General features: G+C 43.9%; 2 protein-coding genes across 11 annotated transcripts in view; one reads left to right on the top strand and one right to left on the bottom strand.

The window, feature by feature from the left end:
* Positions 1 to 462: 462 nt before the first annotated feature.
* LOC114015123 (uncharacterized) lies at positions 463 to 15,224 on the bottom strand. The gene is made up of 6 exons (XM_055726002.1): positions 14,932 to 15,224; positions 13,463 to 13,610; positions 4,788 to 4,890; positions 3,523 to 3,595; positions 2,375 to 2,457; positions 463 to 2,176 (listed from the first exon to the last, which is right to left on the bottom strand). Exons 1-6 carry the CDS (start codon positions 15,222 to 15,224, stop codon positions 1,857 to 1,859), a joined length of 1,020 nt encoding a protein of 339 aa, XP_055581977.1. The 3' UTR covers positions 463 to 1,856.
* Positions 13,481 to 23,405, top strand: part of PPM1B (protein phosphatase, Mg2+/Mn2+ dependent 1B) — a 62,326-nt gene continuing 52,401 nt past the window's right edge. For 5 of the 10 annotated variants that reach the window (XM_055725435.1, XM_055725436.1, XM_055725438.1 and 2 more), the window contains exon 1: positions 14,039 to 14,267. The gene's annotated coding sequence lies outside the window, so the exon portion shown is untranslated. Of the gene's footprint in view, positions 13,549 to 14,038; positions 14,268 to 23,405 lie in introns of those variants that run through there. The other 5 variants (XM_055725439.1, XM_055725432.1, XM_055725431.1 and 2 more) reach the window with 3 other exon arrangements.

The following is a 23,405-nucleotide window of genomic DNA, read 5'->3' as shown; positions in this document are numbered from 1 at the left end:
ATATCTAGACAAAAAGCAGGAGGATGGCGTTATTTTGTTACTGTGAAATGTTTCTAAATGTACCTTGTGGATTCATATAACCGTAGGACGGTATGTCTGCTGATGACTCATGCTGACTCACCCACCAAGCCAGAATTTACTGAGCCTTCTTCTGTGCCCACACACAGTGATATGATTTCCAGTCTGAGTGAATTCTTTAAAATTTAATTTAGTAGGCTTTAACTACAGAGACAGATACACTTCTTCAATGGTTGCCTTAATTTGTATTTATGTCTTATTAAATGTGTGCTCAGATTATGTTTTGCAGAATGCTTTGAAATAAATCTTTAAAATAATGTGCATAAGTACAACTGTACTTTCCAAGTATGAAGGTCTGTCTGAAAACATTGCAAATACATAAAGCAGTGATAATTTACTGATGCTATGAACCTAAAGGCCTAATACATAATCACTGCCTTTTTGCTATGGCTTTAGCAGCAGTGCGTGTGGGCCTCAACGTCGATAAGTCCCTAGGCTTAGGCAATGAATAATTAATAAAAAGACAAATTGACCTTATTGTGGTTTTATTTTTAAGACTGAAAAATCATGTGTTACCCCACAGAAGTCAACAGAATTAAATGGTATAAAACTAGGTGTGAAAGCGGTTCTTCAAATTCTACTACAAATACCTTCAGACTGACTTTGCTTTTTCTGAAATAAATAGGAATTGTATGGTGGACTTTAGTGGGAACATCATCAGTCCAATTATTTGTTTCACTTGGAGTTCTAGTCAAAATCTGATGTGATGTAGCAGCCTGAAAAGTAATTCCTGTTGCAGTACAAGCTGCAGTGACTGAAGAGATGAATGCGAGTGAGGTTCTCTCTTGGAACCAAATAAATGCTTCTCTTCATTCTCGTACTCTTTAATACAGACTCATATATATGTTAGATCAGGATTTAAGATAGCCTTGTCTTCACTCCAAGATTCTTTACCCTCTATGTAAAAACTAGAAAAAAAAATTTGCTTGGACTACTCCTGCATGATTTGCTTTTTAAACTCTTCTGACAAATGACTAACGAATGTTTAAGCAACAGAAAATGAGATGCATGTATCTTCCCTGAAAACATGATCAAATGCTTCAGTAAATTGATCGAGGTCTCTAGTCTTTTCTCCACCTTTCCAGTATTCTGAAAGAACAGTTGATGCCCCCAAGCCATGTACCCTTCCTTCTTTTTCTGGGAATTCATGTAATTTCTCAAAAGTATGTCAGCTTTGACAGTGTTTTGGGGCTGTGTGTGTTACTTCTCTTGCTTCTGCAGTCAGTCAGGCATGATTTCTAATCTGCAAGAGTTTGTCTATGATTCTGTCTTCTCATCTCTGGGATTCGCTAAATTGCCCTGTCCTCTAAATCTGAAAGTGCTGGATGAGTGGACACTTCATCCCCTGTGGTTTCTGCTTCACTGACTTCCTTGTACTTTGGCTGTACAGTCCTTTGTTTTGCTTCTGGAAAACAAAAGTCCCAGACTTTTAAGTCTTTAGTCACACCTTCCTGCCTGCATCTTTGTTCACACAGCGCTTCCTTGTAATTCTGTCACTAGAATTCAGAAGTTGTTGGTTTTGTGGTTTGAGTTAAATGTGCTTGACAATAGATATAACTTCTTTTTGTTACTTCAGCCCTCAGTGGCCATTAACATTTTTGTATGTAATGGGGCATGTTACAAGGAGAACCACGTAGCTGTATGACAGGGTTTGAATACAAGTTGAAATAAGTTTTTCTACCTCGGTCCCCATATGTTCTGCCTTTTAACGTTCCTCCTTTTGCTGTTGCACTGCCAGTCATAGTCTACATTTCATCTGAGACCATTGGTAATTTCTATCAAACAGGCATGCACAAAGGACTCTGCTCTGCCGAAATCCTGTCAGATGCTCTGCAGCAGATGCCCACATCTGAGATGCTACACCTTTCCCTAGTGACAGCAGAGGGCCATGTGCTGTGGTCCATCCTTTGCTGCAGGACATGGCAACTGCCTGGAAGTGCCATAATCACTGAATGTAAACAACAGGCCGCTTGCAGCAAGTTTCCCATGCTGAAGAGATAAGCACCCAAGAAATACAGAAGCTGAGAGTAGATTAGTATCGCCAAGTAATTCGGACAGCTCGCTGTTGGTATCCTCCTCTCCAAGCGGTGCCACAGACCTGTGAGGAGAAAAGACAGATTACTGGATTAATTGTTCTGACAGTACCTCGTTTCTAAAAGCCGTCTTTCTCAGGGGCCCTGGTCCTTCCCATGTTTTATTACTGGGCAGGGAGGTGGTAAGTAGGCTACTGCCACTACCAAAGCAAATCATCTGGCCTACAGCCTGTTCCAGAGGGCCATAGACTGAATAAACAAACCTGGTAGTCGTAGCCACTGGAGGCCGAATGCCCCTGTTATTTTCTGTGTCTCTGCAAATACTGTATCTTTTCTTCTTTTACTCCTGATTTGAAAAAAAGTATAATGATAATGTAATAGCGACGTGCTAATAATTGAAAGAGTAATGTTTTTTTCAAGGAGTGAAATTTTCCAAGCCTCGTCTAGCAATGCAAATAAGCAGTTTATGGTGTTTCAGCTAACACTGGCCTATCTTAGATAAACATACATGATTGCAAAGCCTGTATCCAAAGGTCCCTCTCTAGCTGAATAAACTGGCACTGAGGTTTTTCTGTATCTCTATAGCTTATACACTGCTGGGATCCGGTTTTAAGCATCCTACTGTGATATTACAGTGCCAGCAGTGTTTGGCAGTGTCCACTATGTACTTACTTTTGTATTTATTATACTTCAGCTGTGGAGCCTCTCAATTTATTTTTTTCAAACACTTTATGAAAAAGCTGAGCTTGTTACCATTGAAGAGCTTTGCACAGTAGTACTCTCCAGTGTCTGTTGTCATTCTTTCTTTTCTAGCTTTCGGAATTTCACTGTTCTTACACCCTTTTTCAATGGAATGTAATATTTACATTTCTTGAATCTTTTTCTGGATGTAAGATCCTCACTTGGCTTATCATGGCAGTTGTACACTCTGCAGTTCCCTGCTTGACTGTCTTGGAGTTCCACCTCTTCTTTTGCCTCACCTCTCCTTCCCTGCAATACATTGCATCCTCAGTAGTGCTAGAGCACTGTGTCAACTCCAAGAGATTTAATCTCTGGCACCTGCAACTGTGCAATCTCATGTGGTCAATGAATGCCCCACTGGAAAGACTTCTCCCCCTAGTGTAACACTGACTCTTGCTATTTGTTAAGAAATGCCTTGATTTCTCAAATTTCTCTTGGGTTGTGAGTATCCTAAAAGGTATGTGTGCCAACTCATTCATTTGGATTTGATGCTTCTTCAGAAATAGTGCCTTGTGCTTGCCACAGTCACTTGAAATCACCAGGCAAAGTTAAATAAGGAAAAAAAAAGATTATGCTAACAAAGCAACAGTTAAGTTTCTGATATAAAATGGAAACACACTTAAACACAAAACCAAAAAGTATAGAAACAAAATCCAATTTCAATACTTACCTTGTTCTGGGAGCCAAGGAGCTGGTACAACTGAACTTCAGGATGTACTTCTTGGTTTGGTTTCCGCCTGCCTCTGCCCAAAGTATGAGGGAACTGCTTAGTGCAAGGGAGGCTGAACTTCAGAACGTTTCTTTGGATCATCTGCCTTCCCTTGCTTCCTTCAGTTTAAGAAAACTAATATATTGTATGGTAGTTTTGATCAACCTGAGCTGTTTAGATGAATGCAAATGACATGTTTACGCTTATCTCAACCTGAAATGTCTCCAATACATGGTGGTCCTCTGACACATCGATTTCCAAACTTAGATTTACCTTCCTGCTTAGACAGTCAGTTGAATCATAATTTGCTTTGGGTGTCAATTTCCCAGACAGTATAATTTCTGTTATGAACCTTTTTTCATGGCTTTTTAAGATCTTATAAATTACATACAATAAAACTATCAACTGCACATTAGACCCTAACCTCGCAGCTTGTGAAAAATGGATTACTTTATTCATAGAGTTCACACATGGCATGTCACTAATAACGATGATCAGTTTAGGGTCTGGAGCATTTTCTCAAATAATTTTCATTCCTCTTATTTCCTCACTTTATCATATCAGAGGCTTTACAACTGCCATAGTAACTTCCAACTCTAATTCCCTTAGCCATGGTTAATTATAGATATCCCAGCAGTTTCTCTGTTATTTATGCCAGAGTTTCTTGATAGTGAGCAGGCTAATCGGAGGTCTTCTGTAAGCCCTTTCACTTTCAGAAATACTGCTTTTAAACTGTCAAGTCCTATCACCACAACTTTGGTAGGTTTGTTTCATTTTTGTACTGCATAGTGTAAAATTCATAAAATTCATTAATTTCTTCGAAGCTGAACATTCCCATTTAAAATCCACTATCCTTTTCTCACTAGCTTTAGATTATCTTTGATTAGAAATTATTTTCTAATCATTTGAAATAAACTTATTTAGTTGAGTAACAGGTAGCCTGTTAAAAAGATATGCTTTTACGCACTTCACTGACATAGCAGTTCTGTTGGCAAAAAGGACCTGTGCAACTTTCTTATTTTAGCTGGCAGCTCTCTGGTGGAGTTGGGAACAGAGTTCATAATATTCATTGTGCAGAGAGTCTATTCTTTATAACATAAGGCAACATATTTTATATTTTCTCTTTGATAACTACAACTACTACTTTGTTTTAGTTGTTTCAAAAACTTTATTTTTTTCCTTGAGCAGGACCAATCCTCTACTTCTTCCCTGGCGTGTATTCTTACCAAGATTGGTGGCACTCTGGCTTGAGCAGAGCTGAACCGAAGGCTGTGATCCTGGGGCTAGTTTCCCTTTGCTGAAACAGGAGGGAGTCAGAGCACTCGGTACCTTGGAGGAAGAACACAGCATACTTAACGTTGACACTACTATTATAGTTGGCATATTTTGATCATCTCATTTTCTCTTTGATACTGATGTACAGTAAAGTGTGAACATTATCTTTAAGCTGCAGTCTGATCTCACTGAGCTTTAAGTGCAGTGAAGGGCAGTGGATTTTCTCTTCAGCAACAACACGAACAGCAGGAGCTCTGGAAATTGTAGTGGCATCAGCAGCATCTGTTGTGACAGTTCTCGCGTAGGTCACCATGGTGAGAATGTATCTGAGTGGGGTATTTTTTCTTTTTCTGTCCCAACAGTAATATAATTTCCAGAAGCCAGAAGAACAGCTTATATAAATTAATACCCTTGTCATGAATAATCTCCATGTGGATATGCTAGTAAGAAATACAGACATTTTCTTTTTTAGGAAGGATTTAATGACTGGACAAAGAAGGATTCAACAATACTTTTGAAACTAAATACAACATACTTACCTTAAAACAATTGTTCTGTCTGTTAGTATATAATTGGCAAAAAAACCCACTGTTAATTTAAAAAAAACAACTAACAAACTTAATAAATAAAAACATGGAACCTGGACTACATTCTGCTTTGCTTTTCTTTGTGAAGATTCATTACATGCTTATATGTTTCAACATTAAAAATGCTAATTTTTAAACAGTGGATACTGCATTGAACAGGGGATGTACCTGGATTTGGCACGCAGAAGGCTAAGATCTTTGCTCAGAGCTCAAAATTGAAATGGCTGCAATGTGATAGTGTCTGACACGGGCCACTGGTCAGGGATAGCACCTATCAAACCACCCTACAGAAATGCAGAGAAGGAAGAATTAACTCCTTTTTGTGAGGGGCTCCATTTGGAGTCAGCGTTATCCCTCTTGCCTATCACACGGATTAGCTTTACCTCCCAGCAAGCTGGTGTGCAGTCTGCTGACCTTACCGGATGGGTTTGCTGTTGGTGACTCTCTTTCACCGAGTCACCACCAATTGTTTCCATTGGCAAGTTCACAACCACTCACATCTGCAGCTCTGGACTACTAGGACACTCCTTCTGGGGTTATGCAGCACTGGGATGGATACCAGAGAGAGTTGTTTAGATGTTAACAGATTTTAAGAGAAAGAGGCCCTTCCCTTGCTGTGGGTTTACTTTTCTTGGTTTGTTTGATTTCTTGCCATCTTTCCTTTCTACTTAAAGTGGTATTCATCAGTCACATGCATATATAAATTACTCAACAGCCCCTGCTGCAGTTCAGTTCTTTAGGAAAAAGTTCAGTGACCTACTGGATGTGCATGAAGTTTCTGTCAGAAGATGACATTTTTCCCCCTCAGTCTTTAAAAAAAAAAAAAAAAATCTTCTCGAGACCCACTTTGGTGATTGTTAGCATTTGAGCTGTGTGTTCCGACAACCCTTCGCGCTGTGCATGGTTTGGTTGCTGGTGTTTTTCCCCTCAGAAGGATGATGAGTCACATCCATTCCAGTTTAACAGCTCGGCTGATCTTAACAGAATGCCCTCACTAGAAACATCCACAGAATAATACCAACCATTCACACAGATCAGATTGCTTCTGCCTGATGTGTTGCCCCATTCTAGGCAGCTTTTCTTACCCATTGTGGATAAGAACAACGTGTGTAACTAGCCCCATCTCTCACTGGGGCTCTCAAGCTGTTCTCCCTCAACAATGGGGAGAAAAAGATGGTGAATGGACACGTGTGAAAGTATAAAGTGTCCCTGATTTTATGAAGCTACCTTTTCCACTCCCAGGCAATTACTTGTCATAGTTACAGTAAGGAAGGGTAAAACAGTGACTAAACATTAATGGTGAATATGAATTAGAAAAATATCACAAAGATTAAGTAGGAAGCTGTTAAATTGTTATTAGATTACTACTAGAGATGTGCTTAGAACATGTGTAAGTGGGCAGGAAAAGGTAGCAGTGGAATTGCATCGACCGTGATATATCTCAGTTAATAGCAGCATACTTTAATGATAATCTCTTCAGATTTCAAATTTGTTTCTTTTTTAATCACATGCTTATTTTTGAGTTTTCATTGGAATGGTCTGTACTGTATAACTTTGTATCGATGCAGCATTTGAAAGATGTTTGAAAACAGAGGATATTGTTACCAGAAGTTGTCTATTTTGTGAAGCTTAAAAGAAGGCTTGCTAGCCAAATTTGATTGACTTTTTCAATAACATAAGCTTACAAGCTAAGAACAGAAATACTATACAGTGATAATGCTTACGCTTTTGACCACTCTTATAGCATTTTAAGATCTCTTAAAATATTTCAGTCAAAGAGTAGAAAAAGTAATCTGAAGTCCAGATAGTCAGTGAAGAACAAAACAGGGCAGTAATAATGAAGAAAACATATTAGGGATAATGGGTGAGAGTAGTGTAAGCAAAAATTGCTATTCTAACATCAAGGTAAAATGTTTAGCAAAATTTTAGACTGCGAAAGTAGCCATCTCAGCAAGAAGTTAACAAAACTAACACTTCTAGTCTACCTCCCGTGCCACTTACAATACTACATTGAGTTCTGAGCTTCCTAGTAGCATGGAGGAAAAGTATGATCACAACTGATTGGGTTACCAAAGCAAATCATTGCTTATCAGCTAGGATGCTATAGCAGCATATAGTAGCTTAAACTAACACATCTTGCTTCAGCAGCTGGACGGGCTGGGAGCATGCATACAGGCAGTTATTACAGCTTGCCTGTGGAGTAGTAACTTATTAAGCCATGCTAAGTCACGGCTTAATTACAAACTGGCTTGACAGCTTGTGGCTGGTTGTCCCTACCCAATTTAACAACACGAACAAAGCTCAAATGAAGGCCACAGAAATAATCATGGCACATCAGCCCCTTCAGTTTGTTACAACCCAAAGCCAGCTTATGGCTGCCTGTGTGGAGCTCCGAGTAAGTACTTCCACACTGCCAATTAAGGGCCTGTGTGCACGCAGTTAACCTGTTGCTCAGCCATGCTTAAGATTGCATTTGTCATTCTAATGCTGAAACTGAACGGCATTTCATATCATGCTGTGATAAAATAGAATATTCAGTCCTCCTCCATCATCTTTTTGAAGTGATGAGCTCCCAGGTGCTAGAGGAAATCTCTGACAGTAATCCTCAAAGATCTTGCTTTTTATACTCTTGACGTTAACTGCATTTCTATTTCTCCATCAGTTTAATTGTGTGTGGTTTCCTAGTTCTCCTTACTGTTGGTACCTCCAAGCACTGGGTCATTTGCAAATCTATTTCTCACCACCTTCTTGTGTCCATCATTAAGGAAAATGTCTAATAGGCTTATTCCAAAACTGATCTTGGTGGGGGGCAGATAAAAGGGAAAAATTTACTCAGATACTTCACCTCTGATCATTAGGTTTTACTTCATCCTCTATGGATAGTCCATCAACTCCGTTAGTCTCTGGTACTGCTCTGCTAATTCCTGTCATCTCCTCCCATATGTAGAAGTTGAATGATATTATCAAAGAAAGATATTAGATTAATCTGGTAAGGTCCACCTTTTGTAAACAATCATTATGCTTTCTCATTTCCTGCTATACTTACTTTAAAAAGCTTACTATGAGACAAACGGTTTCATTTGACACTGTTTCCTGACTTCTGGAATGGGCATTATCTGTTTTTCCTGCCCAGAGGCTGTAGCCTGTGTTTTATTTTCTTCTTAGATGTGATACCAGCAATTTCCTTTCCCTCCTAGCTATTAGCCATCCTGCCCTCTAACCCTGTGTTCAACATCACCATCTTTACTGAAAATTGAGCCAAAATATGCATTTAGTTGTAGAATCAGATGTAGACTATCTCTAAACCCCACTTCTTCCTCACCAGAAAGCAACAGCAATTCTTTCTTACAATATTATGCCATAGCTGGATAACATCTTGCTGGTTTTCTAGATATCATATGCAAGGTCTAAATTAACCTGGTTTTCCAGGTAAATTCTCTCTTCATTCTCACATTGACATTTGAGATCTTTCCTGAACCAGACCATTTCCCCCCCCCGTTTTGTTATATGCTCTCTGCTTATAATTCTTACCTCTCCCTCGATGACGCTTGTCTTCCACTTACGCCTTAAAGCCTCTACCTGTAAAAATTTTTGCCTCGTGTGGGATACAGAATCCCAATGGAATTAGCAATTTTGGTTTCAACATACCTAAGGCTTCTTCCACATTCAGATTTCTGTTTTCATCATACAAGCTGATTTTATTGCCAGGCCCCTTCATTTAGCCCAGCTTGCCTTTCTAAAATTGAGTATGTTCTTACTTTCACCCCTACCTTTGATCGCACAACTTGTGATGGCTTACTCCAAGGTTATTATCTACAGTCAGGCCTTCAAGGGCACATTCCTGAACCATGCAAAAGCTTTACTTCTTGCAGGCTTAGTGGCAGTTTGGAGGAGGAATCCATTGACTGCCCCAGTCCAGAATGTCAGCTCCAATTATGAGTAGCATGTATACCCCAAACTGTTAACCGGGAATTTGAAAACTCACTGGCTGGTTCTTGGTATCCAAGTGGTATCATCTCTTTAATAATATGGAGTTTTTAGCTACCTCAGAAACTTCCCTTCAGGGGTCTGTAACAATCTCACATCCCTCTCCTCTCAATACATTCTATAACCATCTTTTCCAAAAATACATTGGAACTAAATTACGAGCTGTTTTGTTCCCCATGTTTTATTTGCAGAACATTGCTTCCTTAACCTACCATGTTATTATCCATCTTTAGTTCTGTGTTTCCTCAGCTGCAAATCCTCTCTAATCCACGTGTTTCAGTTAGGAAGTCCATGAGTTTTCTTGTATCACAGGGGGGATGTCCTGAACTGTTTTGTGATAGTCGTCCTTTTTTTCCCCAAAAAATGCTGGAAATAGTATATCCACTTTTCAGTTATTTCATTTTGACACAGTAACATTACTTGCTTTTTGCCTCTGTATCTGTGACGTTTTCTTTGCTACCCATCCCACATTCTTCCTATTCCCCGTTGCTGTATTGGCATTTAACCTTCTTCCTCTTGAGCAAAACCCAAGGTGAAACATTACATGAATCTTTCCAAATTTTCTCTACTAATTTCTTAATATGATGATGACCTTATTATCTGTGGTGATTTCCTTCCTTTCTTCACAGATGGTGTAATCTAGAAAGGGGTATGCAGGGAAGTGGTGAAGAACTGAACTACTGTTTTTTAGTGAATTAATTTCCATGGGAAGTTACTCAGCTGAAAATGCGTTTGTTTGCTTTGCAGATAAAAAATGCTCATGTACCATGAATATTCTCAGTGTCTGAGAATGCTTTCTTGTGAAACTAGAGCAGTTGCCACTTGTGGTCAAACCAGTGTGAAGGCCAGTTAAAACATTAGTTGGATACATGCTTCAGATGAAAAGTTAACTTTTTCAAAAACAGAGGTAAAAGTTGAGATAACAATGTGAAAACACTGTCAGATTGAGTAGTTTCCCAAAGTTACTGATATTTTGTCAAGACCTGTTTTACAGTTCATTTGTTTGAACAAATTTTTGAGAGTGATCAACAACTACGCCTAAAAGGACAGATCTGTTTACTAATATCAATAGAACATTAAAAAAAAAAAAAAGCCATTTTAAAAACTCTGTATGTTAAGAATTCACTTTCATTTCTCTTAAGTGCATATCAAATATAGTAATTTGTAAATTGTCTTTATCCTGTACAATCTACTTCCCATTTATTGGTTAATATTTCTATAGTTCACAGATATTTTCATCACCACTAAGAATCAGACAGACATTGTATGTGTTAACAAATGCACACACTTTCAGGCATGCACACATGACTGTCTATCCAACACACATGTATTCTCACAAATATCCTGCTGTAGTAATATTAGATGAAGCTTAACTGGGCCAGCCATGAAAAAGTACAAAATCCCTAGATTAGCCATTAACTCCACATTGCCACATACAACCATTATTTCTCCTACTTATTACTTCACCCACCACCCCTGCTGCCTGTCACTGTGCTACTTGCCTATTGCCACACACAGCTCTTGAGCAATGCCAGTGTTCAGTTTTAGCCCACATAAACCAGCCAGATATGCATTTTCTAGTGACTAGGAATGTGCTGTTTGTGCTGGGTTAAGGACTAGTGCACGTGGTGTGGATTTTTATTAATCTCTAACATTTAAGCAGGTAATGTTTGAGAAGCAATAGGGGACATGTTTTATTACTTTAGAGATAATGTAGGGTAACATTATTTTGGGAAGTCAATTCTGTAAAGGTTATACTGGTAGCGAGGTGATATGATAAGGAAGTGTTTTGTTTTTTCTGAATTTGTTATAAGGTGATATATGCAGTTAAAGCTGAAGGTGAAATGAAGGGGATAAGAACAAAAGTGTTCAACCCAGAAGCAAGGAGAAAGGCAGGGTCAGAAGGTTTGGATGACAACTGAAAGACTAACTTGTGATTTCCTCCAGTATTTCTGTACATTTTTTTTGTTTAGTAGTCCCTGCGGGAAGAATGGCTGCTACAGTAAATGAGACGGAAGACTCAGTAGCAGCTGAGTATACCATGGTCATACTGAGCAAAATTATCTAATGCTACCTATGGTATCTCTCTGGCTGGCAGCCAAGAAGCAAAGTAAGGGGTGTAAACAGAGACCTGATTAAAACTACAGCCCAGTTCTGTACTTGCTGAAATCTGTGCAAGATTTACCATTACTTTAAAGAATGACAAACTCTCAAAAAATTCCTGGTGAATCACTTGAAATAAAAACACTTTTAAAAGTCCAAGCAGTATCTAGACTGAATGAATTTTACATTCATCAACCCGAAAATATAGTCATTTTTAGCTATATTTGTCATTGCTGTAATAATACATAAATTGTGTTTAAATGACTATGAGATATAAGCCTGGGGAAAGGGGAGGAAAAAAAAAAATCCCTAGCTAGATATATAAAAGCATCTTGAGTTCCAGATCATGTGGACACTGCTAAGTTAACTAGGTTGATTGGCAGCTGGGTCTGGGCACTCAAATTAGCTTGTCTATGAGCAAGTTTTCTATGACAGAAGGCTAACTGCAGCCTCAGCGTTCTGGCCGTTTCTGAGCTTGCTCACGAGTGCCTGTGCTGAGGCAATCTAAGTTTCATTCTCAATCAACTCCATCAGCAGGTCGAGGGCTGTGGAAGCAGCACCGTCACACGGGAGCGACCTTTCCCAGCTTCTCACGGCGGAGTAGACGCACTAAAACCCACAGAAAGCAAAGCTTCGGCGCTTAGAGCTGCAGTTGCATCAGTCACCTGAGCTCAAAGTGCCTCCAGAGGGTTTTCTCGTGTGAGTGGCGGTGCCGATGGCCTCACAGCCAAAAGCTGCGCGGTATTTTCTGTACCGCGGACATAACCCTGGAGAGCTGGGAAAAATCACCCCCCAGCGTGGCGATGTGGAAGAGGGGGAGAGAATGCCACCTCCTGAGGGAAAGTTCCCATCTTTTTCAGGGCCAGCTCCTTGCAAACACCCCAGAAGAGACAGACGTGTAAATAAAAAATGCTACATAAACCGTGTTTCGACTTAGGATCTCAAGTCCTGCTTGTGACAAGGGTTCATTCACCTGATGTGTAAAGTGTGTGGGGAAGAAACGTAAGGGGATAGCAGCAGGCTCTTGTGTGAGAATGTGTGCGCTGCTTGTACGGGCGGTGTATCCAAGCCCAGGGCAGGGACGGCATTTCCCTGTCATTTAGCTTTGCCAGGATGGCCTGCAGCGCCCCAGCGCAGCCACCGCAGCGGGGCTGCGGGGCCAGGCGGGAGCGGGGTCCCTCCGCAGGGCCGAGCCGCCGGGCCAGCCCGCCGCCCGGGATGGGAACGGCGCGGGCTGAAGAGCCGTCACCCGGACTGGCACGGTCCTTCCCGAACAAACGCTTTTGTGTCGGGGCTCGGCAGAGGCTAACGGGCCTCCCGCGGGGCGGCTCTCGCTGCAGCCGGCGGGGCCGAGGGGCCGGAGCGGCCGCCTCCCCCGCTGCCGTTATTCCTCAGGCGGCGCCTTAGCGGTCCCGGTGCGGTGCCCGGTTCGCTCCCCCAGCGGGCTCGGCGGCAGAAATGGCCCCCCGAGAAGCCTCCCACTGAGGCGTGGGGGGGGCGCCCTCCCGCTCGAGCCCCGCCGGTAGAAGGGAACGCCGAGACCCGACACCCCCTCCGCCCCCGTCCTTTGCAAAACCGGCAGCTGCACCCCCCCGAGCCGGCCGGGCACCCCCCCCGCCGCGCCCCCCGGCCGCCCGAGCCGCAGCGGCTCCCGCAGGCGGGAGCAAGGCCCCGCCCCGCCCCCCCACGACCAGGAGACGGGCCCCGCGCCCCCGATTGGCTGCCGGTGATGTAATCGCGCGCACATACGGGTACTGCCCGCCGCTCGCCGCGGGGGAGGTCGCGCGTCTCTGCCCCTCCTCGCCCGCCCCACGGCCAATCGCCGCGCGGAGCGGCGCGCGGGCCGGGACGCGCTCTGCGGCTCCGTCGGCGTCCGCCGGCCCTTCCCCAGCACCCGCCGGCCCCGCTTTATTGGCAGGGGCGACGTCCAATCAGGAGAAGGCACCCACCGATCGATTCACGCCCGATTCGCGAAGCGGCGGCCGGGGCGAGAGAGGCTGCGGGACTGGCGGCGCTGAGAGCCAATGGCCTGCAGGCAAACCGCGCCGGGAGGGAAAGGATGTGGCGGGGGGAGGGAGGCTGGGAGGGGCAAGGGCCCTCGTTGACAGCCGCTTCCGTCAGTCCTGCCCAGGCTACGAGGCCGGATTAAAAATAAAAAAAACAACACCAAAACCCGGTGCGGAGAAAGACCGACTGCGTGCAGTGGCACTTTGATTGACAAGAGCCGTAGCCAATAATTAGCAAAGCAGAGAGGAACGGCCCAATTAGGAAAAAGTTTTTGGGCGGGGCTGGCGGGTGAGCGGCGAACTGATCGACCAATGACACCGAGGAAGGGTAGGGCCTGCAGGGCAGAGGGCCAATGGCCACCGGGGGGGGCGGGACGGCGTGAGCGACGGCAGCGGCAGCCAGTGGGTTGGGAGGAACGCGGGGCGCCCCGGCCGGGAACGGCAGCGGGGCGGTAGGGGCGGGGACGGGGGCCGTGCCCCGCCCGCCCCTCCCGGAGCGCTGTGACGTGGGCGGCGGGGAGGGCGGGGCTTGCGGCGGCCTTTGGGACGGGGGCTCCCAACATGTCCGCGCTGCTGGCGGCGCTCGGTGTGCGCGAGCGGGCGGCGACTGCGGCCGGCGGCGGCCAGCGCGGGGCGGCCCGTGCCTGAGGCCGAGCCAGGGCCCCCACCACCACCTCACCCGGGCCGGGCCCTGCAGGGCCGCCTGGGGCCCGGGCGCCGGGGGACGCCGGCGTTCGTCTGCCGACAGGTAGGGGAGTCAGGGCCGGCCGTGGGGCGCGGGCGGGCGGGCCGCGTCCGCGCCGGGCCGGGCGTGGGAAGGGGCCGGGGGGCTGGGCTGGGCCTGGCGCGCGCGTGTTACCGAGTGGCACAGGGCCTGCGCGCGTGCCGTGGGACGCGGGGGCTGGCGGCGCCGGCCTGCGCCGTGGGGCTGGAGGGGCGGCGGGCGGGGAGGGCCTGCTGCGTGTGCGCCCCGGGCAGCGGGCAGGCGCCGCGCAGGCCAGGCCTCCGCCTCTTCCCGCCGCCGGAGAAGAGGGGGCTCGGGGCAGCGCTGACACGGCCTCCCGGCGCGGCAGCGGGACTGCCGGGGCAGGCGCACGGGGGAGGGACGGTGAGGAAGTGGCGGCGAGGCTGAGCTCACCGGTGTGGCCGATGTTGGGGGCCGGCGGGCCCGCCCTCCGTGCGCCGGGGCGGTGGCAGGGGGCCCGGGCCCCGCACGCCGGCCGCCGCCTGTGGGGCGGGGGAGCAGGCGGGCCGGGCCCTGCGCGGTTAGCGCCGTGCGCTGGGCGGGGAGGGGGCCGACGTGCCCGGTAGCGGCGTGGGGCGAGGGGGCGGCCGGCGGGCCGGGCCGGTGCACGTGCATTGGCTGGGGCCGGGGGAGTGGCGGGCCGGGGCCGGCGGGGCCCGGTGTTTACCGACGGGGTGGGGTGGTGGGAGGCGGCGAGCTGCGGCCGCGGCCCCGCTGCCGGAGGGAGAAGCTGTCGTTAGGCCCGGGCGCTTGTGACGAGCTGGTGCTGTGCGGTGGGGGGGCGGGGAAGTCACAGGCAGATGCGCAGCGCCTGGACGCCTTCGGCGGGGAAGGGGAAAGAAGTTGAAGGAGCTTCTCTCTCCTAGTTCGGGCCTTGCTGGCTCCCTCCGCCAGCCCAGTGGCTAGAAACGCGGTTGTGCTTTTAATATAACTTGTAGCTAGTCGAAGGGAGGGGGTCATTGTGGTGGGCTGGAGGCAGCTGGAGAAATCTGCGTGCGCGTTGTTTTGTGTGCTGTGGTAGGGTGAGGGATGTGTTTATACCGTGGGGATGCAGATGGTGGGTGAAACCACATGCATTTAGGAATAGTAGTACTTTGTGGCTTTTGAATTTAAGAGTGATAGGTAAACAGTCCTCTGAGTGTTGTGAGAAGTAAGGTGGTAAGTTGGCTGGCGTCAAAGCCTTGGGGAGAGGAAGGCTTTGGGTGGTAAGCCTATGTACAACTCGCAGGCACAGTGGTAACAGGCTGCTACAAGGTTCTGAACTCGTTTTGTGTGGTGGCCGGTGTGGTTAGACTTAATGTGCGAGACCTTAGTGTGTAATATGGGATGGTATGTGGACAGAGAAGCATGCGTGTTCTTACTGTGTGTGAGCTGGTTTGTCTGCCACTTCTGGGAGTTGTGTGACGCGTGGCTCGGTGAGCATGTTGAGGTGGGCTAGGGCAACAGGCAGCCTGGGCTGTGCCCTGGGAGGGTGAGAGGAGCTCGGAGCTGCTGTCTCACTTGTGATGAAATTGAAAGGCTGGGTGTTTGTTGTGTTGAGCCATGGGATACAAATTGGAAAACATGTAGCAAATGCCACGTGTTTGGGTGGTGATAGTGCTGTTTGGAGAAAAATCTATGCGTGTCCTGGGGAGCTGTAGAACTGTAGGTATCTGTTTGTGACAGGTGTCAGACAGTGTAAATTTCTGTCTATGCATCAGTGCACTCCTGGGTAAATTTCCAGGGGTTACCACGGCTTGTAAGAATGTGAGGGGACTGGGGTGGATATTTAGAAGTAGAAATGACTGGTGGAGTCTTTGAAAGGCTTGTGTACATTTGAAAAGGGGCCGGGGGGGGGGGGTAGGATGAATTTGGGGGGGGATTATGCACATACAGGGTGAAGATTACATTAAGCTGTGTGTACATGTGTGTATCAGGGGAATGGTATTTGTGCAAAAGGGAAACTGGAGTTTTCGTATTGCTGAGTTAGTGGGAACTCTAGTCTGTGTATGGAGAGAGGAGTCGGGCATTTTTGGCTGAGGCTATGAAAAGTTGAAATGGTGTGCGGGAGGGATGATGAACTGGGTCTGGGGTCCCAGGTGTGTCCCAAGCAGGTGGGAGCCTGTGGGGATACTTTGCTCCTGTCAGTATGGAAAGAAGTATTTTATAGTTGTGACAGCCAGTGGAAACCAAAGTGAATGAAGATGCGGCAATTTGTGACTGTTAAGAATATCATCAGATTAAAGGGGATACTACAGAACAGTCGAGGGGCTTCTGCGAAGGATGCTTTTTTTTCCTTATTTTGCTCTGGTTTTTTCCACTGGGTGAATTGTCCATGAACTTACCATGAAAAGGGTAAACTTTTGTCAAAACTAGTAGTCATAATGGTGTTGATGGGTCAGTAGCTAACTAAAAGTACTTAATATGGTGTAGACAAGCCCCATATATGTGTGTGCTCAGATGTGTCTATTGTATGTATTTATTATATGTGTTATATATACCTTAACACTTTAAGTGATTGCATGTGTCCAAAAGGTGTGAAGTCTTTTGTACTGGACCATACACTTATGTTTGAAAGAGGGTTAGTGTGTAAACATTTGAGGGTGAGAGATCTGTGCAAAGATGATCCGTTTAGAAAGGAAAGCTGTTTGGCTTGGGTGGAAATAAGGAAAAATTGCACATGTATATCCAGTGTTCTGCAGGTTTGTGATAGTATGTATTATTTGTTTACACAGCCCCTCGTGTCTTGCTCTGCACAAATATTTAGAGGAGGTTGTTACATAAGATAATGATTTAATTAAGGGACATAAAATCAAGAGGAGGGAAACAGAATTAATATAGTATAGAGAGCGTGTAGGACCCATTTTTTTTTTATTGTGGTAGCTGTGAGGTGGTCAGTTAATGAGGTAGGGAACTGGAGAATGAAAAGAGTAGTCTCATAGTAGTTGTCCTGGATAATCCAGTTCCCTTCTTGTCTCTGGTGTGGAATTATCATTGTTCACTTAAACTTTTCCAATGGTGATCAGTAATGTGTGCTTCAGACTTAATAAACTTGAGACCCCATCTTAAATAGAAATCCATCACAATTGAAATTAAACATGTTGAACATAGTCTTTTAAGGTGCTCAGTGTCAAGAGGGGGTGATTGAAAGCAGTATTTGTTCCATGAATGCGTTGCCTCCATACTACAAAAAGGGAAAGGCAGTAACAATCTGCTCTTAATATTGGATGTAAAAATCTGTTTCTGTGAAGCACTTGTGTTATAATAATTAATATCCCTCTTTGGAGCAGGGTTTATTTAGACTGCAGCAAGGGATGGGGTTGTACGTAGAACAACATTCAGGGAGTACTGTCCATCTTGAATAAAGCAAACTGCAGCACACCTAGCTAAGTGCTACCATAATATTCCTAGGTGTAAGTGTCGGGTTTTGTTGGTGTGGAATTTGTTTTGGTTGGGTTTTTTTGGGGGTGGGGTGTTTTTTTTTTAAAAAAAAAACCTCTGAAAATTAAAAGTGATCATTTGGGTAGTGTATGTCAGTCCAGTAGGAAAACTTAGGCCTGCTGCTGTAGCTTAGTAAGTGGTAAATAGCTGTTCTTTTCTGGTCAGCAGTCAAAGATAGCTAGTTAACCGTTCATCTTTTCAGCCACAGTCTCTGAGTGAATGAGAAGGCCTTCATGAAAGAATCCAGGGCTTCATGTGTGAATTGTGGAGAGGGATTACTGTAACAGGTCACGCATATCTTTGTGTCCATAGTTGTGTCTTTAATATTCATTCTTTTAGCCCACCACCATAATTGTATCAAGTATGTTCTATTTTGTGTGGGTTTTTTTTTTTTTAAACTCTCGCTACTTTGTCCAAAACTTTTCTCATCTCTCTGAATTCTGTGCTGCACTAGTGTTTCTCTTCTCAGTGGAAAAGAAGAAGCATCCTTCAGATCCCGGGCCTTTTAGCAGCCCAGGTGATTTGATCTGCATGTTGGTCTTCTCAGTAAGAGCAGTGGTGTTTCTTTGGAAAACTGTTAAAATTTTTTGCTCTCATGGCTCCTTCCCTACTTACCACTTTTTTTCATTCCGTGCTTTGATTGTTTATGCTTGATCATCTTTAAGACTTGGCTTATAGATGTATAGGCCATGAATGGTGGCTTCTTCCTTCTCACTGTCTGTTAGCAGTGTGAATGCAGGCTAAGCGTTTTCTGAAACTTCATGAAGGGTCTGGTTTAGCCCTGGTCTTCAGCATAACTATTACACACATGACCTTCAGGGAATTTAATTTCAAGATCTGGACAAGTTATTGCAGGTTATTAACGAAAAAAGAAGTCACCCAGATTCAAATAACAATGGCCAGAAAAGAGAGATTCTTTGCATGGACAATGAAAGATCCTTGATGCAAGAACAAAGATTCTGAGTTTCCAAAAAGTTAAGCAAAACTTTTTTTCTTTAGCAGACAGCCTTGCAAACTCCTCAGCTATTTGGCTGACATCTTTCAGTCTTTGGCAGATAACTAGCATGGGAAACGTTGGTCAAAGTGCTTAAAATTTGGCAAATCTTGTACAAGTTTGTACCTGTATCATGTGCTAAAGCAGAATAAAAATTCTGAAGAATTAGTGATGTCACTGCAAAAGAAAACTGGTCTGAAAAGCTGTAAATAACTGAGCTGGTGTAGCTCATATCAATTTCTGGAGATGAGCAGTTCAGCTCATCTCAACTTCTTGAAGCATTATTGGCGTGAGGAAACCATAAGGTTTGCCAATGAGCGTAGGTTAAATTAGTCTTCTGGCTCTTAGCAAAGCCTGCACTGGGGGAGAAGGCACAAAGATGCTTTAATGTAGAAAATGATAGAAAAGAAGACTCCATATTTCAGCAGATAACAGGCTAAATATTCAGGCTCAGGTATTTTTCTGTTAGGAAAAAATTCATGCACAACTTTTTTTTTTTTTCTTAATGCACCAGTACTTCCTCATTAACATTACTTCAATGCGTCATTTTATGATGTTACTACATTACTATCTCATGGCGTAGGTTCTGTGCATCTTTGATGGGAAGTAACCTTTTCACTAAGTATTCTTTCAAATAAATAGTACAACTAGGTGCTTCAGTCTATGCTCACAAGAGTTAACAGGAATTCAGCTCACAAACATCACTTAAGGATGTTTGACTGGGCTGCTTGCTGGAGAGCTTATGGTGGTTCTTTAGTGTGTATGGTAATGACAAGGCAATGAGCGCAAACTTCCAGTTAAGTCACAAAGGAGAGCATCTGTCTGTCTTCATGAAAATGTTGTTTTCAATAATCCTACTTTTGTCTACACCCCAATGTAGAAAGTTTGCCTTTAACAATGCAGGGCTGGATTTGCTCTACGTTCAGTAGTATATGAATTAATTGTTTTTATCAAGGAGGTAAATGAAGTAAGATGATGACTTGTTGAGTAGAGGACCTAGCACTTACTGTAATTTATTCGTACAATACTGCTTTGGCCTATTCTCATCAGCTTGTCTGTCCTGCTAAAGCCAGGTATTATTTGTTCAAAGCTCATGATTTTGTATTTAAAATTTTGTATAGTAAAAGAAAAATTGGTGACTGGAGAGAACAAATACCAAATGATGGAACTGTTTGTAAAGAACTGATATTTTGATTCAAGTGGAAAACTGTAACAATGAATATTATGTTAGTCAGCTTGTTCAGAAACAAAAAAACCTCTTTTCTGGGCAGCTTTGGTTAAGCTGATGTGCAAGTAATATAATAAAGCATTACTGAGCACATGCTGCTCTTCCTTTCCTGTTGGCAGCTACAGTGGAGCCATTGATGTGGGTTGCCTTTTAAGTGTTTTTTTTAAAGTTTTATAAAACAGTGTATGTAGGTAATGTATTAAGTGTGTCGATCTTGGAAGTTTTTTAACTTTTTCAGAGAACTTTCCTAGATGTATCCCACTAGCTTTTGATACTCCTAACTGTAAAGGGGTAGAAGCAAAAGTAGATGAGCGGTGAGACACAGCTGCTATAGTTACTCCAGGAAAAGGAGCACTCAAAAATTCACAGTGCAACCTTTCTTTTTAGGGCTGATGAGGTGTGTGTTGGCAGCTTCAGTATGTGGGTTTAGTTACTGCTGCTTGAGGCTCTCTCAAATGAATGGGCAATATCTGCCACATTGATTATATTTACATTAACAAGCAATATGCTGCAATTGAGGATTGTAGAGTGAAGCTGTGAGTTAGGCAGACTCGGTGTCCAACAGTGTGTGTACTTCATGTGGCTTTAGATGGGTTGTAGTCTGGTTCTGTGGACCGCGTGTACTTCAAACACTACTGAGTATTAGGTGTTTTGCCAGAGTTTTGGTTTCGGTTAATCAGAGATGTTCAGATTATATGTTCAGAAACTTCGCTGAGATGTGAACCAAAGCACAGTGAGTGGGGTGACTCAGACTTACTTCGAAAGTGTGCTCCTGATCCAAACTGAAGTGCTAATGTGGATGTACTGACTGGGTCTCTGAATCTTGGTGCACTGCAGAGATTGTTGAGCTGTGCAGGGGGCTGGATTCTGCCTTCTGCCTCCCAAGTGCTGTTGTCAGGACTGCAGATATTGTCTTGCTGCTCTCTGAGTAAGGATTGTTTGTGTATCTTGAGTGGTAACTGAATTTCCATTTCCAAATTGTTGTCCCTAGTTTTGTAATTGTGTGTGAAAATGACTGGTGTTAAAACTGCAATAAATTCTGGAAAGTAGCTCTTTCATGAGTTTACTTCAGTTAATCAAGAATGAAACTAGCTGTGTGAGCAACAGGTTATGAAGCCTGACTTCCTGTGGCTTTGTGTCTTGTGGTTGGATTTTTCTGGGTAATACTGCATTGTGAGCTCTGAAAGTATTTTCATGTGTTTGGGGCACTATCTGTCCTGCTGTCCTGTATGGGAGGTTGTTTTTAGTAACATAGCTGAGCTCCTGCTGCACTGGCCCTTAAGGGCACTAGTTTAGATACATCTCCTTGATCTAACTGTATTTCCACAAAATTCATAGGACCTGATTGTCTCTGAAATATTTACCCTTGTGTTAACTTCTGAATTGTGGCCAGTTTCAATAAAGTATTTTTTTTGGGGGGTGGGTGTTCGGTGGGAACGACACACACTGTAGCTTGGTGTCTTGAGGTTGTATTTTGGGTTTTTTCCACAAATGCTGTCTCTTGTTTAGCTTCTGGAAGAAATTTTAAATAGTGGTAAATAGAGATGATATTTCCCCCCCTTCCCCAATGTTTCAGGCAGCATATCTGAAATAGGAGATTATGTTCCTGATGGTAACTTCTTAAGGGATGCTAAAAATCTTGTCTCCATAGGATGGATAAAATTCTTGAAAGTATCCAACATCCTTATTAAACTACTTTTAAATAAATGTAGACAGGTCTAAAGTTGCCTTTGATGTATATCAACCTTTTGTAATACACACTGGTACCACATACGGTAGTTTTGGGCTGTGATTCTAGGAGAGAAGTGAATGAAGGTTTTGAAAACTAATGATGTATTGAAACCTCTGATGTACAGCTAGGTGGGATTGTGAGGGTAGTGGGTTAGGAATTGGAGGGGGCAGGGACTTGGGTTTGTGATTACCCTTGTGACCTTGAAAAACTGCTGCAACTGTAGTGTACTTTGAAACTTTGCAGATAAGTACTGTACTGAAGCTATGTAGTACTGCCGGCTGAGTTCTGAGAGTTCTGTCTTGGGTGTATAAAGCTGAAGATACTGTTCCTTTTGCTTCTATTTTAAGTGGGCCTATACTCAAAGCACTGACTTCAGAAAGCTTCAGCAAAGGTATGAAAGGTGAACCTAGCAGAGATATTACTCTGTTTCTTTCTGTGTCCTTTCTGCTCCTGCTCTGTTTCCCTCGTATAGTAATAAAGTAGGTGGGTTTTTTTCTAGTTCCCAACAGGAAAATCTCGATCAAAAGGTGCTCTGCATACTAGTTTGTGCGCAGGACCTCACTTCAGATAGGGTACTGGTTGCAGGTGCTGGTTTCTACTGTCTAACTTAAAGTTGATTCTCTGTGGGGCATTGGAGAATTTGTTTATTGCTGATTTCTCAGGAAAAGGGTACTCTTCTTTAGTGTGTGTATTCAAGACAAACATGAAATGCTTCTTTTATTTCAGCTGTTGTAAAACTTGAATCCAGACGTAGCAGAGGTAGTACATTGACTTGACTCCCCTCCTAGGTAGCAATTGGTCCTACATCTTAGAAGGCAAAGAAGCTCCATCTAGCTCAACAGAGCCCCAGTGTGTTAAGGCTCAACAAATGCCTCACTTTGGGTGTCTTCAGTAAGAACTGAAGTGATGCCTCTAAGGAGGCTATTAACAGTGTCTAATTAAAGGTGGGATTTACAGGCACCTTTAGTGAGCGTTACCCGGTAATTGTGGGACTGCTACCTTTAGGTGTATCAAACTGACTTACCAGATATGATGTTTATCCATTTGCTAGCTTGTCATGATTTTGGTGTCTCTACCGCTTTTCCGTGAGACATATTACAAGGGACTTTTTGTTTCTTTTCTCTGAGATGATGTCTTTCCCACTCTCTTCCTTACTGATTGCTTAGACTGGTGGGTGAATTCGTTAGAATCATTGAAAATCTAGGTTGTGGCTGATAATGTTACTCTGAGGAGCACCTTTTCTAAACTAGTAGAAGGTTGTGCATAAAACTTCAAATAGGAGGGGTTTTATAAATAAGCAAAATGAAAACAGTCTTGTGAAAACAGTAGCTAGAGCTGGCGGAAAGGAGATCTGTGAAACCTGTTCTGTAAATCCTCAATAAATGCACCACAGTTTGAACTGCTGTTTAAAAGATAACAGAGAAGTTCATAGGCATTTGGTCATTTAAAAGATGCTTTAATAGTAGTAATTGCTTGTTTTGTGGATTTTTTTTCCAACCAGCCCTCCTCTAGATTCTGTGAATCTCCTAAAATGTAAAGAAACTGGAAGCAGTTTAAGGTTTGTGTCTCTTTTAGTAGTCATTTGTGGGATCAAGTATACTACTTTTATGAACAGTTACGTTGGGAAGAGAATGTTTCACAGAGTTTGCTACAGTCAGATAGCTGTATGGTCTCTGCTGCAGGCTGGCCTTGAGAGCTCATCTGTTTTTATAAATGGTAAGAGCTATAGTTTACCATTTTTCCCATGTCTTAAAATGGAAATAATAA

The sequence above is a fragment of the Falco cherrug genome, chromosome 13 (genome assembly GCF_023634085.1).
Source record: "Falco cherrug isolate bFalChe1 chromosome 13, bFalChe1.pri, whole genome shotgun sequence".
In the NCBI taxonomy this organism is placed as follows: domain Eukaryota; kingdom Metazoa; phylum Chordata; class Aves; order Falconiformes; family Falconidae; genus Falco; species Falco cherrug.
Note: the sequence above shows the minus strand (reverse complement) of the source record. Positions and strands in the feature narration are given on the sequence as shown.

Bases quoted from the DNA above. Each gene is read 5' to 3' on its own strand.
- LOC114015123 (XM_055726002.1), bottom strand. From the start codon at position 15,224: ATGACCCCCTCCCTTCGACTAGCTACAAGTTATATTAAAAGCACAACC. The intron at 3,596-4,787 runs GTAAGAATACAC...TACTTTGGGCAG, and splicing joins CCAGAGTGCCACCAATCTTG to AGGCAGGCGGAAACCAAACC. The intron at 2,177-2,374 runs GTTTGTTTATTC...TTCTCCTCACAG, and splicing joins CCAGTGGCTACGACTACCAG to GTCTGTGGCACCGCTTGGAG.